Here is a 16008-nt window from a genome sequence, read left to right as displayed (position 1 = left end):
CACACACACCCCTGTAAGAAATATGCAAAAAAAAAAAAAAAAAAAAAACACACCCACTTTCAAGAGTATTTTTATAGTTAATTTAAGAGGGCAATATTATTATTATTATTATTATTATATTTTAATCTTAACTCACAAACATTGATGGTGTTATAGCCTATTTATAAGGGAGAATTTCCCTGGTGGCTAAGAGAGTAGTTTAAAATCAGCTTTAAGGTCTCAATGAATCATTGACAAGTCTTTAAAAAATAGGTTAAATAAAATTTCATTAAAGAAAGGAATAAAGCATCTGGTAGTGAATAATAGTTTAGACAAGATTCCTTTCCCATTTGACACAACTAACAATATTATCATGCCATAGCTTATAGATCACCAGGGATTTAACTGAGACAAGGGTCAAAGCTGATTACTAGCTGCCAAAATCTGGGCATACTTCTATTAACTGACTCTGAATGTCAATTTCAATAAGAGATTTGTCAGTCTCTTCCATATTTTTCAGCTGAACTATCGTAGTTGTGGCCCTTAGGACTAAACCATATGTTACCTGTGGAGGTGTATACCTCAGGGTATAGACCTAGCCAATTCCTTTATAGTAGCTATCACCAAACTAATTAGAAATTGAGAATAGAAGATATCACTTACATTTTCTCTTGTGATGTGAAAATAGATGATGGTGGTAGTTTGGAAGGCTCAAATATTTTTTCATAATTCTACTTTGCTAAGTCCAATTCTTAAAAAAAAACAAAATCAACATCTTCTCTGAGAGCTTTTTCATTGTCACACACCTCCTGTTGCTGGTTAAAATAATTGATATATTTTTAAAGTGCAAAATCCCTTCCTTGTCCAAATTAGGATATAGCCTTATATATCCTGAGACCTCACTCTGGGTAGCTACAATTACTGGTTTAATTAGTCTTTATACCAGTGTGAAATAGGAAGCAGCAGTGCAATTCAAGACCCATTTCCATTTCTGGTTTCCCATCAAAATAAATGTTTTACCCTTCCTGGACTATTCTCTCATTAGGAAGAAAGAGAGAGTCTAAGAACAGAGATTTTGAAATGTTGGTTTATAAAGGCTACTTCTGAAAACCTTGGGGTTCTCAATTAAAAAAAAAAAAAACAAAAAAAAAACAAACTGAATTTTCTGGCGCCTTCCCCAGATTTACTGAATCAGAATGCAGGAGGAGGACCATACATCTTTATTTTACATCATCCTATGTGATTCTTAGAGTCTACCTGGCACTGGACACACAGACGTGTCCAATAATTCTCCTTTGGAAACATAAGTAGTGGTTTAGAGTTTGGCATTAGTTTCATTTAAACTGATTTTCTACACATTTCAACCTGCTTTAGAAGTAATGTGTATTCTTGGATGAACTATGAGCATTGTTTCATTTACAATATATTCTCATGACAGTAGCTTTTTAAAAGCATACTGCTCCACCCAAAATGTTTATTATTTTACTCATAATTTCACCATTCATAGAAACAAATATTGGATCATAGAACTAAAAGGTCCCTCTAGAGTGCACTTCATCAAGCCCCCATCTATAATTAAGTACATATAAAAGCATCCAGAAGAGGTTTCCCTCTAATACTGACAAATGAAAAATAAAGAAGCCTACTCCGTAGCTCAGTCGTGTTTTGATCACTCCAATAGTCAATAAATTCTTCGTCTCATCTTACCCAAATCACCTCTGCATTAACCCAAGCATTTTAGATAGATAGATAGATAGATAGATAGATAGATAGATAGATAGATAGATAGATAGATATACATATACATACATGTGTGTGTATATATATATGGAGCTTGAGAAAATAGAAGATATAGGATGGAAATAACCGAGAAGAAAAGTGTCAGAATATAAAAACATGGGAAGAAGACACCTATAAAGACTTTGCCTAAATTTATCCTTATTTATTTCTTATAGAGCAGAGATCTTTTTGTTTTGTCACTGTGATGTTCGTGCTCTGTTTTGCCACTTTTATGAATGTCCTTTATTGTCTCTGTAACTCATAGAAAGCAACAGTAAATATTTGATTAGTAAATTACCAAAATTCTCTAAATAAAATAAATTTGTTCTAAAGGAGAAACTTTAAGTGTGATTATTGTTATATTTAAAAAAGTAATTAAGCCATTGTTTTAATTAGTAAGATACTGATATCATAAATCTACTTGCAGATACTTTAATTTTTTGAGATATATTCTCTCAACAATATCCCTCTTACTATGGAATGTTTGGTTTCTGAAATTTTGCCGATCTGGTTCTCATAGATATTTTGACTGAATCACCATTTCCAATTTCAAGTTTACTGACCCTAATGTAATAAGCATTTTCACTTCCCATGTTAACCTTTCATGTGAAACAACTACAGCTAGTGATGTACCACCAATGAATAAGGTAGCTAGAATTTGACCCAAATATTTTAATGCACCCAATGAAGAAATGTGAAAGGATACTAAATAAAGGAGAAAAATGCTAATGAAAAAATATTCAAGTCACAATAGAAATTAATATAACTAAATTAATTATAAGATAATGCTCCCATGGTGGCAATGTGAGTTATGCCATTGATTTTAGCAATTTTGTTTTGTTTTGTAATTCCAGCATATTAAAATATGAATATAGTTTGATGTGTTTAATTCATAGTAAGTAAGAAATGCTTATTAATCAATGCATGCCATTAAATAGATTGTACACAGGGAATGTTTTCTTTCTAAAAACAAATTTCACATGACGCAAAGAAATGTTTCTTAATTATGTCACATCACTTTTTAGAGATTAAGCTTATAGTGTTGTCTTTTTTGCTTACTTATATTGCTATCTGTCGAACAAACATTTCCAAGTATGGTTCTTGCTTACTAAACTTTCAATTGCAATTAAGTCATGTGAAAACTGTGATGGCGAAAAGTGCTACATTTGTGTTAACTGCATCTTATTTTTCCTTTTTATTTTTTATTTTTATTATAAAATAATTTTTATTTTTCAATTATAGTGGACATATAACACTATATTAATTTCAGTATACAACACAGTTCTTAGACATTAGTGTTGAATGTATATTACTTTTTATTTTTTACATCAATTATAGACTGTTTTTGAAGCAAATACCGTAATTCTCTTTTAATAGCTTAAATCAAGTTTTTTAGAAGTAATGACTTAAAAGGATGTTTCTTTGCATGTTTCTGAAGTGGAATTGCATAACTACGATCAGAGTGTCCTGAAAAAAATAGGTGATATGTAATCACTATATAAAAGAAATTGCTATTTTGAAATATTTAGAGTTTACTCAATACCTATGTTTGAATAATTTAAAAGGCATGTTTTACAAATTTTACAGTATAATTATCTAAATATTATATTGTTAGATTATATTTGTAACATATTGTTTTCATATTTAAATACCATACTCAATGAAATAAATTATCTTAATATGAACATTTAATAAATAATTTTAAAATAAATTAATGGTTAATTATCTTTATAAATTTTTCTTATTTTGTATGAAACACTAAAGTATGTAAATTAAGAGAAGCAAATATTTTACAGTTACCTTAAATCAACATAGACTTAAAAATAGAAATTAATACTTCAACATATGTGTCTTGGATTAAAATATCATGGGACTTACAGGATATGATTGCTGACTCACTTCATTCTATTTTCCAACAGCAATTTCTGTCAACTAACAGAAAAGTAACAGACTACTCTGTGTTAACAATTATTTCAAATCTAGTAATTTGTTTACTTAACATAAATCTGCTATTTCAGTTAGCAAATTTTGGTAAATCAAAAGAACCTTGTTGAATATTAAAGAGAGGAATTGTATTTGAATCTATTCTTCACAAAAGTATTAGAAATGTTTTCTTTATATGTTATGAATTACTAATTAGGACACTAAATAAATATATCACTTGGTTAAAATTTAAAAACATTAAGCACATTTATAAATATGAAGAGTTAATGAGCGGATATAATTTATTTGGGTGTATTTCATATATAATGCATATACTACTGGTATATATATATATATATATATATATATATATATATATATACACATAATTTTTTATTTATATTTCACATACATTACACATATACATCATACACATAAAAAATTACATTGATGCCAGGTACAGTTCTAGACATTGGAATACACCAACAAACAAAATAAATGTAATAAATGAGTTAATTATAAAATATGTTAGATGGTGATTGATGCTATAGCAAAGATACAGGAAGGGAGGAAAGCAAGGAAGGAGGGAGGGTGGCAGGGAGGGGGAAAGGTGAGGAAGGTCCAATGGTTCATCAAGAATCACTGGTTCAGAAAGGATTCAGTATCAAATAGGGGTAGACTTCATTGAGAAGGTGAGATTTGAGCAAAGATTTAAGGACAGTAAAGGCACAGGCCAAGTTGATGTATTTCGTAGAATTTTATTCTGGAATACTTATAGAAGAAATTATTTATTTCAAAATTTGATGTCATCCAATCTACAAATACAAAATATGCCCTCACAAATCCAGACCTAAAAATTTGTTTTTCTCAAAATCTCTATAAGCTTTTGCTAAGATGTATCATATGATTTTATTTTTATAAATTAAAAACAAGACAGAGGGTGAGTCCAAGTGGTCTTTTAGTTGAAACACTACTTGATGTTTTTGTTAATTGTTCCACATGGGGAGGAATATAATCATGTCTAACGAAAGTATATAGTTCATATTTAAACATTATGAGTCATTTTATGAATATCATTATGTTCAGTTGGAAAGAATCCAAGTGGAATTATGAAATAACCACTGGCATAATTTAAGGAGTATTTAAATCTAATAATAGATATTAACAATAATTCTAATTCTTGATATTTTAATAATTCTTGATATTTATAAATATCAGAATTTCTTGATATTTTAATATTTGTCTATTTATATTTCTTAGTGCCCTACCTCTTTAACTCTCTACATGCTATCTTCTTTGATAAGGGTGTTAAGCGTTAAGTAACATTACTTTTGATGAATTGGTTACATATGACTTATTCATTTACTTTGAGGGAATAATTATTCGTCATGTATTAAGTGCCAAACACTGTGCTGGTTTCCAAGGATACAACTTGTATAATACAATACGCTTCAATAAATTACACTAATAGTTTAGTAGGGGCGCAAACATGGAATCAATACAGTATACTACGATAAGTGCAATGATAATATCTAAAAGTTGTTGAACACTATTAATAGGGAACACGTTACGCACTGCATCTCCTTTTAACTGCAGTCCCATTAAACACGAACTAATACTAACTCCATCGTAAAAATGGTGAAGTGAAATACAGAGTGGTTAAATCACTTGCCTTATCCCAAAGGTAGATTTTGAATTTGAGCCTAGGCTTTCAGACCTCATCCACTGCTGTATTGACATTAGTTGCTTGCTTAAAAACAAGAGTGACATACTAACTCAGCCTGGAGATGTGTCTGGAAAGGTTTCAAATAAAAGCGGCACTTTAGCTGGATGTTTTGGATGAGTATTTGCTGGGCAGAGAAGACAGGAAGGGGATTTAGCATGAAGGGATGTGTTGTGAAAAGGCAATGAGCTCAGGAACTTCAGATATGGATGGACCTAGAGAACATTATGCTAAGTGAAGTCAGTCCATCAGAGAAACACGAATACCACGTGATCTCACTTACACGTGGAATCTAAAGAACTGAATAAATGAGCAAAGTAAACAGAAACAGTCTCAGAGATATAGAGGAAAAACTGATGGTTGCTAGATGGGAAGGGGGTAGGGATGAGAGAGAAGGGGCGGGGGATTAGATTGCATAAATTGGTAACTACAATATTGCCACTGGGATATGAAAGACAGTTTGGGGAATATAATCAATAATGTTGTAAAGATTTTGTAGGGTGTCAGATGGGCACATGTCTTATTAGGGAGACCACTTCATGGATTGTATAGAGGCTTGACCACTGCACTGTACACCTGAAGCTGAAGCTGAATAATATTGCATGTCAACTATAACTTAATATATATATATATATAGTCATGGAATATGGAGTACAGCATAGGGAATAGAGTCAATGGAATTGTAATAGAAATATATGATGTCAGAGGAGTAATAGAATGGGGGAGAGGGGTTATCACTTTGTGAAGGGTGAAATGTCTAACTATTGCATTGTTTTGTACACTTGAAACTAAAAAAAAAAGGCAATAAGAAACACAGTCGCATATGAACTATGCCAGGAAACAGGAATTGCAAGTAGTGTTTCTGTGTGTCTGGATGTGAGAAGGACAGTGAGAATAGTGAAAGGTGTCAGTGAAGAGAGAGACAGTGGTCAATAGATAAAGGACATGTATCTCTTGCTATGGGTTTAGCCCTTTAGTATAGTTATGGGAAGGAAGTTTTGTACTGTGAAACAACACAGATGTATAGGCAGTGACGTATATTTTCCAGCCATTGCTATTAGAGTAGTGTGGAGGATGAATTAGGATCTGAGAACTTTTTAGAAGGTCATGTGATAATTTAGAAGTACGTTTCTGAGCAAAGTTGGAGTAAAGAGGCGGCACAGTAATTAAGAATATTTATTGCTAGTACTTGGTAATTTTATTAGGTATGAGAAGTGATGGTGAAAGGAAAAAAAAAATACCCCTAAATTATAGTTGAGCTACTGGATGATTGTGCTGCTATTAGCTGAGATATGGGAACAAAGAAGAAAGAGCTATTTGGTGATGGAGTTGGGAAAGTGAGTTACATTCCATTTTTTACATCTTAGGCTATCTAAATGCTGCAATTCAATAGAGAATCCAGACCTAGATCTGGAAGTAATCTACCTATAGGTAATAAGAAAAATAGGGGATGAATTATTTCATTCAGGCATGAGCTCAGAGCCCAGAGAACATTGTCAAGACTGACTAAGACCAACCAAAACCAACTCTGGGGAAGACTAATGTTTAAGGAGCGCAGTCTTGCTATGGTAGCAGTGAAGGCAGCTTTGAAGAACCTAGTCCAAGAGGTGGGGAGAAACCGGCCTGCTGTATAAACACCAAAGCGAAGAAGTGATGAGCTACACCTGTCTTATAAAATGCACTTCTTTAAGAACTTTTAAAATATCTCTTTTTAATGAATGAGATATACAGCATTGTGTCCTTCGATTTTGATGCCCCACCTACAGTATTGATTTTACTGAAAAATTCCGTGATATAATTCTGTCAGCTTAGACTGAAGGATGTTATAACCAATGTCACTCCAATAAATTTAATTAAAAAAAAAAAAAAAAAAAAAAAAAAAAAACAGTGAAAGTATTTGCTGTGTTTACTATGAATGTGTCCCCTTCTTCCCTCCCTCTCACCTTTCCTTCTTTCCTACCTTCCTCCCTTCCCTCCTTTCTTTGAAAATGTTGCTCTGTTCCTTACAAATGCCCCTCTTTTTGAGGGACATTTGGTAAAAATGTCCAAGTCTTGGTAAAAATTTCATTTAAATCTCAGGAATAGAAAGACACTTATCTGTATCTGTCAATCAATCTATCTATCTGATATGAATCATGTAAGATCATGTGAATCATGTAAATGTTTAGGTTTCCCTTTTTGCATTGACTACTAAAAACCTTGCATTTATTTCTGGGGACTTCTGGCATAGGACCTTACTGTGCACATCGTGAAATGACTTGACTGCTAACTCCATTTATCACAACATGCCAAATGATTTACTCAGTTACTTCAAATTTGATTATTTCCTGCTAATTTGTATGATTTTTGAAAAGCACTATAAACATTTGCAGGAACACGAAAGACTATAAAAACTAATTTATGTGTTAATTTTGAAAGTTTCTGTGCAGTCATTTTGATTTGTTACAGACTTCGTTCAATAAACGTTTGCTGTACTGAGTCAATGGTGGGTAGAGTAGTAAATTGTCATTCTCGCGTTCAGCTTTTCTCAGCTACTCCAAATCACCTTAGAAGTTTCTCTTGGTAGCTGACTTTGATCGAGGCCCTGTCTCTGTCTTCTGCAGTGACAAGGACAGTGTGTGCAGAACAATGTGATGGCAGGTGCTACGGACCCTATGTCAGTGACTGCTGTCATCGAGAGTGTGCTGGAGGCTGCTCGGGACCCAAGGACACCGATTGCTTTGTAAGCCTGGGAGTCCTCCCTGTTTGTTATCCCCCTGCTTTCCCTTCTCTCCTGTTTTGACTCAGGCACACCGAATCTTTCACATCTTATTTTAAAAAATCTAATTAACCATTTTAAGATTAAGAAATATTATCTGCCTTCTTAGAAGTCATTCATTCGCTGGGTGGCTATTGATTAACTGGGATTGTTCCGTTCTACTAAATGAATTATGTCTTTCTGTTATAATTTATATGACCAGTGAGATTTATTAGAGAATATAAAGGAGAACATACTGAGATATCTTTTTAAAAGTTAATAACAGCTTTCTAAAATTTACGGTGATTACCTGTTTATGTCGTTGTGTCATTGAGTCTTCTGAGTGGGGCACTTGCATTTTATTTCTCAAATATGAATTTCAGGATAATAGCAGATCAATTTTAAATTTCACTACTTTTTTAGTCAATGTTGTTTACAAACTAATATTATTCAAAATTTTAAGATTCACAAATGCACACTGAAAGCAATTTATACGCTATCCTGTGTGATTTTTATTTTAGAAGAAGACACTTTTACTTTCTTAAAATTCACATTTATCGCTTGTTGGGGACACTTTAAATTTAATTTTGATATCCCTGAGACAGTTCTTTCTGTTCCTTTTAATAAGTACAACTAATTCTGTGAGCTATAGTTAATGCAATTTCATATATGAAATATTATCAGTTTCATTTTAAGTTAAACCATCAAATAAGAAGTTGTTTGTGTTCCTGAAAATGAACACAGGAACTTGTTTTCTTGTATCCCCTTCTCAAATATTCAGAGAATACACATATATATTTAGAATTGAGTTTTGTTTTGTTTTTTCCAAATTGGCACTTAATTCTGGAAATAAGCAAAATATAAATTATAATGCTTAGGTTATAAATAGTTATTTGTGTGTTTTCTTAATGTCAAAGGAATTTAACAAATTATGTGTTGCAGAATTGAGTAGTCAGGAGGTCAAAAGAAAATTAAAATGTTTAAAATTTAAAGAAGCTGCTTGGCAAGCCTTGGACTGAGACCCTTTCCTTTTCCTATCACCAGAGAGGGAGGGGATGGAAGCTTGATTTGGAGGATGCTGAAAGGTGTCGGGTTAACAATTCCAACACAGTAACAACAATAAACACCAAGAATTGTCATAACTTTCACTTAGACCTTTCACACCCCATTTTTTTCATGGTTCCATTATTATGATAAGCAGAGTGCCAAGTGAGCTTCTGAATTCTAATTTCATTAATTTTCTGGAATGGTCCCATGATTCCACTTTGGCATTCAGTACAGGATGTTCAGGAATGCCCGACCATGGCCTTGGTGTAAGTTACGTTGTTTTGTATGCTGTCTGGAAGGTAAATTTGTTTGACTCCTCTGACTTATGTTCCTTTGTTGCCAAGCAATCTGTGCACAGCACTGCATAAAGTATGTTAGTAAAGCAATTATGAGGACACATGAAGTTTTATAGCCATAAATTAAAACTTACTGAGTATTCTAGATTGGTTTTTAATAGAGTCTTCCTGGAAAGTCTCATCTTAGTGAATAATGTTTCATCAGTGATTCTCGTTCTGATTATGCCTCTAGAAGACCATCGTCAGGGAATTGTCATGTTGGTGATAAAGTGCTTGCTAAAGCAACAATTGATAAAGAAAACATTTGGAGGAAATAGGTTAAATTAGTGCTTATTAAAAACCATACGTACCATTTATGATGAAATGTAAAATACAGCTTGAGTTCACATTAGCTTGCCTTCCAAGGCCTAAATTATTGCTATGAAGGTTTAATATTTTTCATTAGGAGAATTAGTTCATGCACTCCCTTGTTAATCACGTTTTTTTAATGTATTTATGCTTATGTTCTCTTTTTATATCAAATAGCTAACTCACAATAAAATTGTTTTTAATTCTTATCAAATGTGTTTCAACATTTTAACAAATTGAGGTTTCAATACAAATATATAAGTCAGTAGAAACAAATTGTTTTTTTTGAACTTGACTCTTACTAAATTGTGTGGCATTCTGAGGAAGACCATACAGGAAATGCCATCGTATTGTCTAACTATGGGCTAAGTGTAGCTACTTCTTTACACTTTGCCATTGCACACCCTACATTTGTACTTGACTAGTTACCTGCCACAGCCTTTTCTTTACGTCCAGTTTAAATGTCTATTAACAATATTGTCTCACTATGCAATGGTGATGAATGTCATTTAAGACACTGAACTTTCCAAACATCGGCTTTAAGGAAAGTCTACCCTGTAGAATTGGGAATTTAGTTATTAGTGCCAGACTCTAAGACTCAAGATAAACTCTTTGAGCTTAAATGATTTTTTTCACATTTAGCTAAATGCAATAATTTAAATCAATTCTTAATTTAGAAATGAGTGGATAGATATTAAACAATTTGAACATCAATGTCTGTAGATGATATATTTACTGACGTTGAATAAACAGTTTTGTAAAATTGTAGAAGTCCTAAATAAATTTGAACTTAAAAAAATAAGCACTAATGACTATAAAATTATCAGATTTTACAGTTTCATGACATTGATGTATACTAAGTAAAGAACACAACTTTCTCACCAAACTGTTGCAGTCGTGTCTTTTTAACAAGTATTATTAAGATTATTTGTAAATGAGATTACTATCTGCTGTGTTGCAGGCCTGCATGAATTTCAATGACAGTGGAGCTTGTGTTACTCAGTGTCCCCAAACTTTTGTCTACAACCCAACCACCTTTCAACTAGAGCATAACTTCAATGCAAAGTACACATATGGAGCATTTTGTGTCAAGAAGTGCCCACGTAAGTAGCAGGATGAGAACAACCAGATTAATTAGATCATCATTTTAAACCAAAGGAATTTCATGTAAAGTTATTGTAATTTGAAACTTGTAGCAACATGGTAAATTACTTGGGTATGGGGACTGTTGCTGTCATTTCACAGATAAGGAAGTTAAAGTCCAAAAAATTAAAGTGAATGGTCCAAATTCTCAGCAAAGCAATGGTACATTTGAGGTTAGAGTATAGTGCCATTGCCTTCCAAACATTATTATTACTATACCTCATTGTTTTTACACGTGATGCTGTTTCACAAAATGTGGCAGCAAGCTACAAAATGAATTATGCTTCTCATACCAATGAATTTTTACCTAAAATTATCTTTGATTACTTATTTGTCTTGGAATATAGTATATCATTATAGTTTTAATATCAAATCTAATTGTAAACAGTAACAATAGATTTGAAGGGCATCCTAAGAGGTGTTTACTGAATTGATAACTCATCCTGAGGATTCAAAGTGAGTATCTTCACTTTTATCAAGAATTCACTGTAACAGGTCCTGGTATTTGCTCTAGGCAGTTTCTTTCCTTGGAGTGACCAATGGGACATTTCTTCAGTGTTTCACCTACTGGAAAGGCTAAAAGAAATCACTATATTTGTCCACATAATCATTTGAAAGAAGGCGGCTTTACGATCTACAACATACAGATATTACAGTTATCTTCACTCAATGCATGTGATGGATTAGGAAGAATAAGGGACATGAAACTAGAGTGGCTATGGATTCTGGCTTTGCCTACTTTTAGCCATGTGATTTTAAGTGTGTTAATTAGTTTTTGTTTGTTGTTGTTGTTTTTTAATTTCCTCCTCTTTAAGATATTGATGGTAATAATTATATCTGCCCTCTCTCTTTCCCAGAGTCATTATACGTATGAAAGGGGTAGGCAAAAGGATCAGAGAGATAGTATACAAAAAAAGTCTTTGAAACCAATGACAATGGTAGTCATTATTATTCAATATTTTTCATACTGGTTAAAATAATTTATATATATATATGCACACACATTTTTTTGGCATGCCTCTAAATTAGGATTTTAAAGTCACAGACACTAGAACAGTAGAGATTTTTTCCATTTTAAAAACTTTAATATCCGAATATATGTTTTTGATCTAACGACTTCTTATCTAAAGTTAACCTGCATCTCACCATCTACTATCCTTGCAAAATAGGGAGTTTGAAAGTGTCGTAGGACGGGGATGTACATGATGAAAATGTTCCTTTACTTAGACAAATATTCTCCTATTCTATTACCTTCAAAGCATGGTGCCTTGACCCAAAGACAGTCAAAACCATACTTTTCTTGAGAATTTTGGTGCTTTCCCTCAAGTCCTGAGGTTGAGGCCCAGGGTTTGGGCTGAAGTGGAAAAAGTACCAGAAAAATCTGAACTAGGGAATTCCCCTTTTTCTTTACTATCTTTTACTTTGGCTCATCTGAATGCCCTCAACTCCTAAATTGTGGCAAGGGGCTAAACACTGAGAACTATTTTGTGAAATTACATGTCCAGTTACCTTAGATATGGTAACTCAAAAACTTTCTGTCTTGGATCAGTTTAAGCCTATCAAATTGTAGACTAATTTAAACACTTCAATATTTACCTATTTAAAATTTAAATATTTGATAGACTTTGCTCATAAGGCATGGTTTCTAAACTGTAGCTATCTTGGAAAAACAAAGATGGTTACCTTCTAAATACTGGTCTACATTCCATAATCCAGAATTCTGAAATGCAAAAACGCCAAGCAACAAATATTTTCTAAAGTCATGTGGTTGCAAAACTTGAACCTAACTGCTAGGAGGCTCTTCATAATCTTTATTTATTCGACTTAGCATAAATCCCTGCAAAATATATAATAAGGGGTATTCCTAAACTTTGCAGAAAGGATGGTTACATACTATACAATATATGCACCTACTGCCTGCAGGTTGTGTTCCCCTGACACAGATATTAGATTGTTGAGTGTTCTCAGAATTAAGACCTATAGGGGAAGGAAAGGAAGTGGGATCAGGCTGTGATGCAGTCTCAACTAAATGCCTCTTTTGTTGTGGATGCCCTCTGATGGATGTTAACTTGGAAGACAAGCATCTTTACACATTGCGCCCACTCTCATGATATATACATATACATATATACATACATATATGTATATGTATATGTATGTGTGTGTATATATATATATACACATCTATCTATCTATCTATCTATCTATCTATCTATCTATCTATATATATAGATGTATATACATATATCTATATATACACACACATATACCCTAGAATCCTTTCGATCTTAGATTTTCCAGTGTTTCTTCTCCCATGGCAAGCCACTGCTCGTGAGTCCACATTTATTCTAAGCTCAGGTTGCTTCCACACAAAGTAAACGGTCGTTTGCACTACCGAGGACTATGCCCCTTAGTAGGATTTTTCCTTGTGACTATCTTTCAAATCCATTCCTTAGTGTGGCTCCAGGGCAGCTGCCAGCTATTTCCAGCTGCTTGCACCCACGTACCAACCTTAGTGTCCTCCCCATAAGTGCCAGCTTCTCATAAGTGCTCTCTCTGGGTCCTCATGCAATCATAGGTATGAGCTAAGTGGGAAGTGCCAACACAATGGCGGGTGACATGGAGGTCTGCACCATCTCCTTATGTAGTTTACTTGTGCCTCTGCCGCTGCATAGATCTACTCCTAAATTTCCTGCTTCCGTCTTACAGTGGATAGCTGTTGGACCCTTCCGACATTATCACATTTTGATTCTAACAAAACCTTAGTTATGATGGGCAAGTCTGGCTACAAGTTCAATCAATGAACCATACTTAGGTGCTCTATCTCTACCAAGTTCCAGAAGCATGTCAGGAGCTGTTTCTTAAATGGTGTTTAATTCTATGCTGCAGATGGCATGGCTTAGCTGTACAATTCTAAAGGTTTCTGATGTGAATGTCTAATCAGGACTTGCCATAATGTCACATGGCATATTTTCCCACTACAGATACCTCAAATATCATGTAGTATCTTGGGTTTTATGACCCAGGTAGCAAATTGTTTGCATCCCAGTCTGGACCTGCACCATGTGCTTTGTTTGCTCTGGGTCCCCCTCAAGGTTGGAAGCCTTTCTTACCACTAAATACTGGGCCAGAGGCAGTATTCTCAAGCACGGAAGGATGCTGCCTTCAAAATCCAAAGTGGAGTAGCAGGTACTGTGTTTCCCCTTTATTGTGGAAGCCTCTAAGTGCAATACTGGGTCATTTTCTTGGGAGAGAATGTCCTAGCGTATTCCATATGGCAGGACTCCTAAACATTGTACCAATGAGCCAGGTAATTAGATATCCCTGCATTATTTTGTACAACTTTCCTGAAGTACTGCCCTTTCATATTTCATTTTGTTTCTTCATATGAAGTTTGCTATGGGACAGTTGCTATGGCACTCCACTGAAAGATGGAACACGTTTTTAAACATTTTTTTCTGGAAGTGCACTCTCTTGAATCCAAGGCAGTTTAACCTCAGCTTCATTTGTGCTTCATGTAACTTGAAGTATTTTAGACTTCAAACTTGCATTATGACATGAAATGAAGTGGAACTACTGAAATACACACAGTAAATGTCATGTAGTTTCCTCAGTCTATAAAAGAAATTCACTGTATCTTTGGGGCAGTTCAGGATATAAAGCAGAAGTCAAGCAACTGCTGGTAGTTGTTGACACACGTGGCCCTTAGATTTGAATGTGGACATTCCTAGGTGCTATTTCAGATAAGATATTTAGACAGAGAGCTGTTTTAGGGAAAGATACGTATATTCTATCAATGATGATAATCTTTTTCACACCCTGAAATATCTTGTTTTAAACTTGCTTGCTGGACATCAAAATTATTGCTAGTTTTACCTTTTCTTTCTTTCTTTTTTTAATCAGATAACTTTGTCGTCGATTCCAGTTCTTGTGTGCGTGCCTGCCCTAGTTCCAAGATGGAAATAGAAGAAAATGGGATTAAAATGTGTAAACCTTGCACTGATATTTGCCCCAAAGGTAAGTGATAGCTGACATTATTTTTGCGGGTCAGGGCCCTATAACATGTTTTTCTTTTCATTCATTTTTTAACAGACCAACTAAGTTATCATCTTAGAACATAACACTCCCCAACCAAACCTTCCTGTCCACACTTTTCCATGACTTTGAACAATTCCCCAAAGCATTAACTGTGGTAACAGTGTGTACATTTTGTTTTGAATGATATATGCTAAAATGATCCAGATAACCCTTAGAGTTAACTTTGATAGGAACTCAGAAATAAAGTTGCATTTCATTCTATATGCAGGAAATCTTGAAGTTATGCAAAAACCAAGGGTTTACAGTTATTTTAGCATCAAGAACACACATCATTTGCTTGCCCTGTATACAAAATGGTCTGCTATGCATAAAAAGGGGTACAAAGAGAAATGCAATATGACATTTACTCTCCAGGTCTTAAAATATTTTGAAAGATAAGATATATGAAACGACAAGGACATTTACCATAAGTGTTAAATTAACGTTGCAGGTAATTCATGTTCTAGAATTTTAGTGGAGGAAGAAATACCTTCCAGCTGTGGTGTTCAAATTCCTCACCAGAATGAAACTGAAGTAGAGCAGGATGAATATGTTGTCCAAATTTTCTGAATGTCATTAAGCTTTCCAACGTATCATGAAGTGCCTTTAAAAAGAGCAAACTTCAGACTTACTTTTAGACATGTCTCTCTCCACATGTGCACGCGTGTGCACACACACACACACACACACACACACATTTTCTGTTTTGTTTTGTTTTAAGTAGAGTCTTCAGAAAGCATAGGTAATACTCAATTTAAGTATAAATGTTTGAATGACACTTATTCTGATTACAACTCACATCATCAATACTCTGTTTAATATATATGTTCTTAATTAGACCAGTTGACCATCAATAGGCTATTTTAAGTTACCAGTGTTTAAAATATATTAAAAACAATATTTGAGACTGGATTAGAAAATAGGTGATTTTGTGTCATAAGGATAAGTACTGATTG

The 16008-nt window shown here is 33.7% G+C and overlaps 1 protein-coding gene across 6 annotated transcripts in view; it reads left to right on the top strand.

Moving 5' to 3' along the window:
- ERBB4 (erb-b2 receptor tyrosine kinase 4) overlaps window positions 1-16008 on the top strand; it is a 1041923-nt gene that overhangs the window by 734117 nt on the left and 291798 nt on the right. For all 6 annotated transcript variants that reach the window (XM_074312694.2, XM_019727015.3, XM_019727016.3 and 3 more), the window contains exons 6-8: window positions 8008-8126; window positions 10794-10935; window positions 14879-14992. In XM_074312694.2, coding sequence (XP_074168795.1) covers window positions 8008-8126; window positions 10794-10935; window positions 14879-14992 — 375 coding nt within the window. The remainder of the gene's footprint in view (window positions 1-8007; window positions 8127-10793; window positions 10936-14878; window positions 14993-16008) is intronic.

Source organism: Rhinolophus sinicus, chromosome 17 (genome assembly GCF_057876585.1).
Source record: "Rhinolophus sinicus isolate RSI-liver-muscle chromosome 17, RSI-T2T, whole genome shotgun sequence".
In the NCBI taxonomy this organism is placed as follows: Eukaryota; Metazoa; Chordata; class Mammalia; order Chiroptera; family Rhinolophidae; genus Rhinolophus; species Rhinolophus sinicus.
The sequence above is the reverse complement of the archived record's forward strand: the minus strand, read 5'-3'. Positions and strand labels throughout refer to the sequence as shown.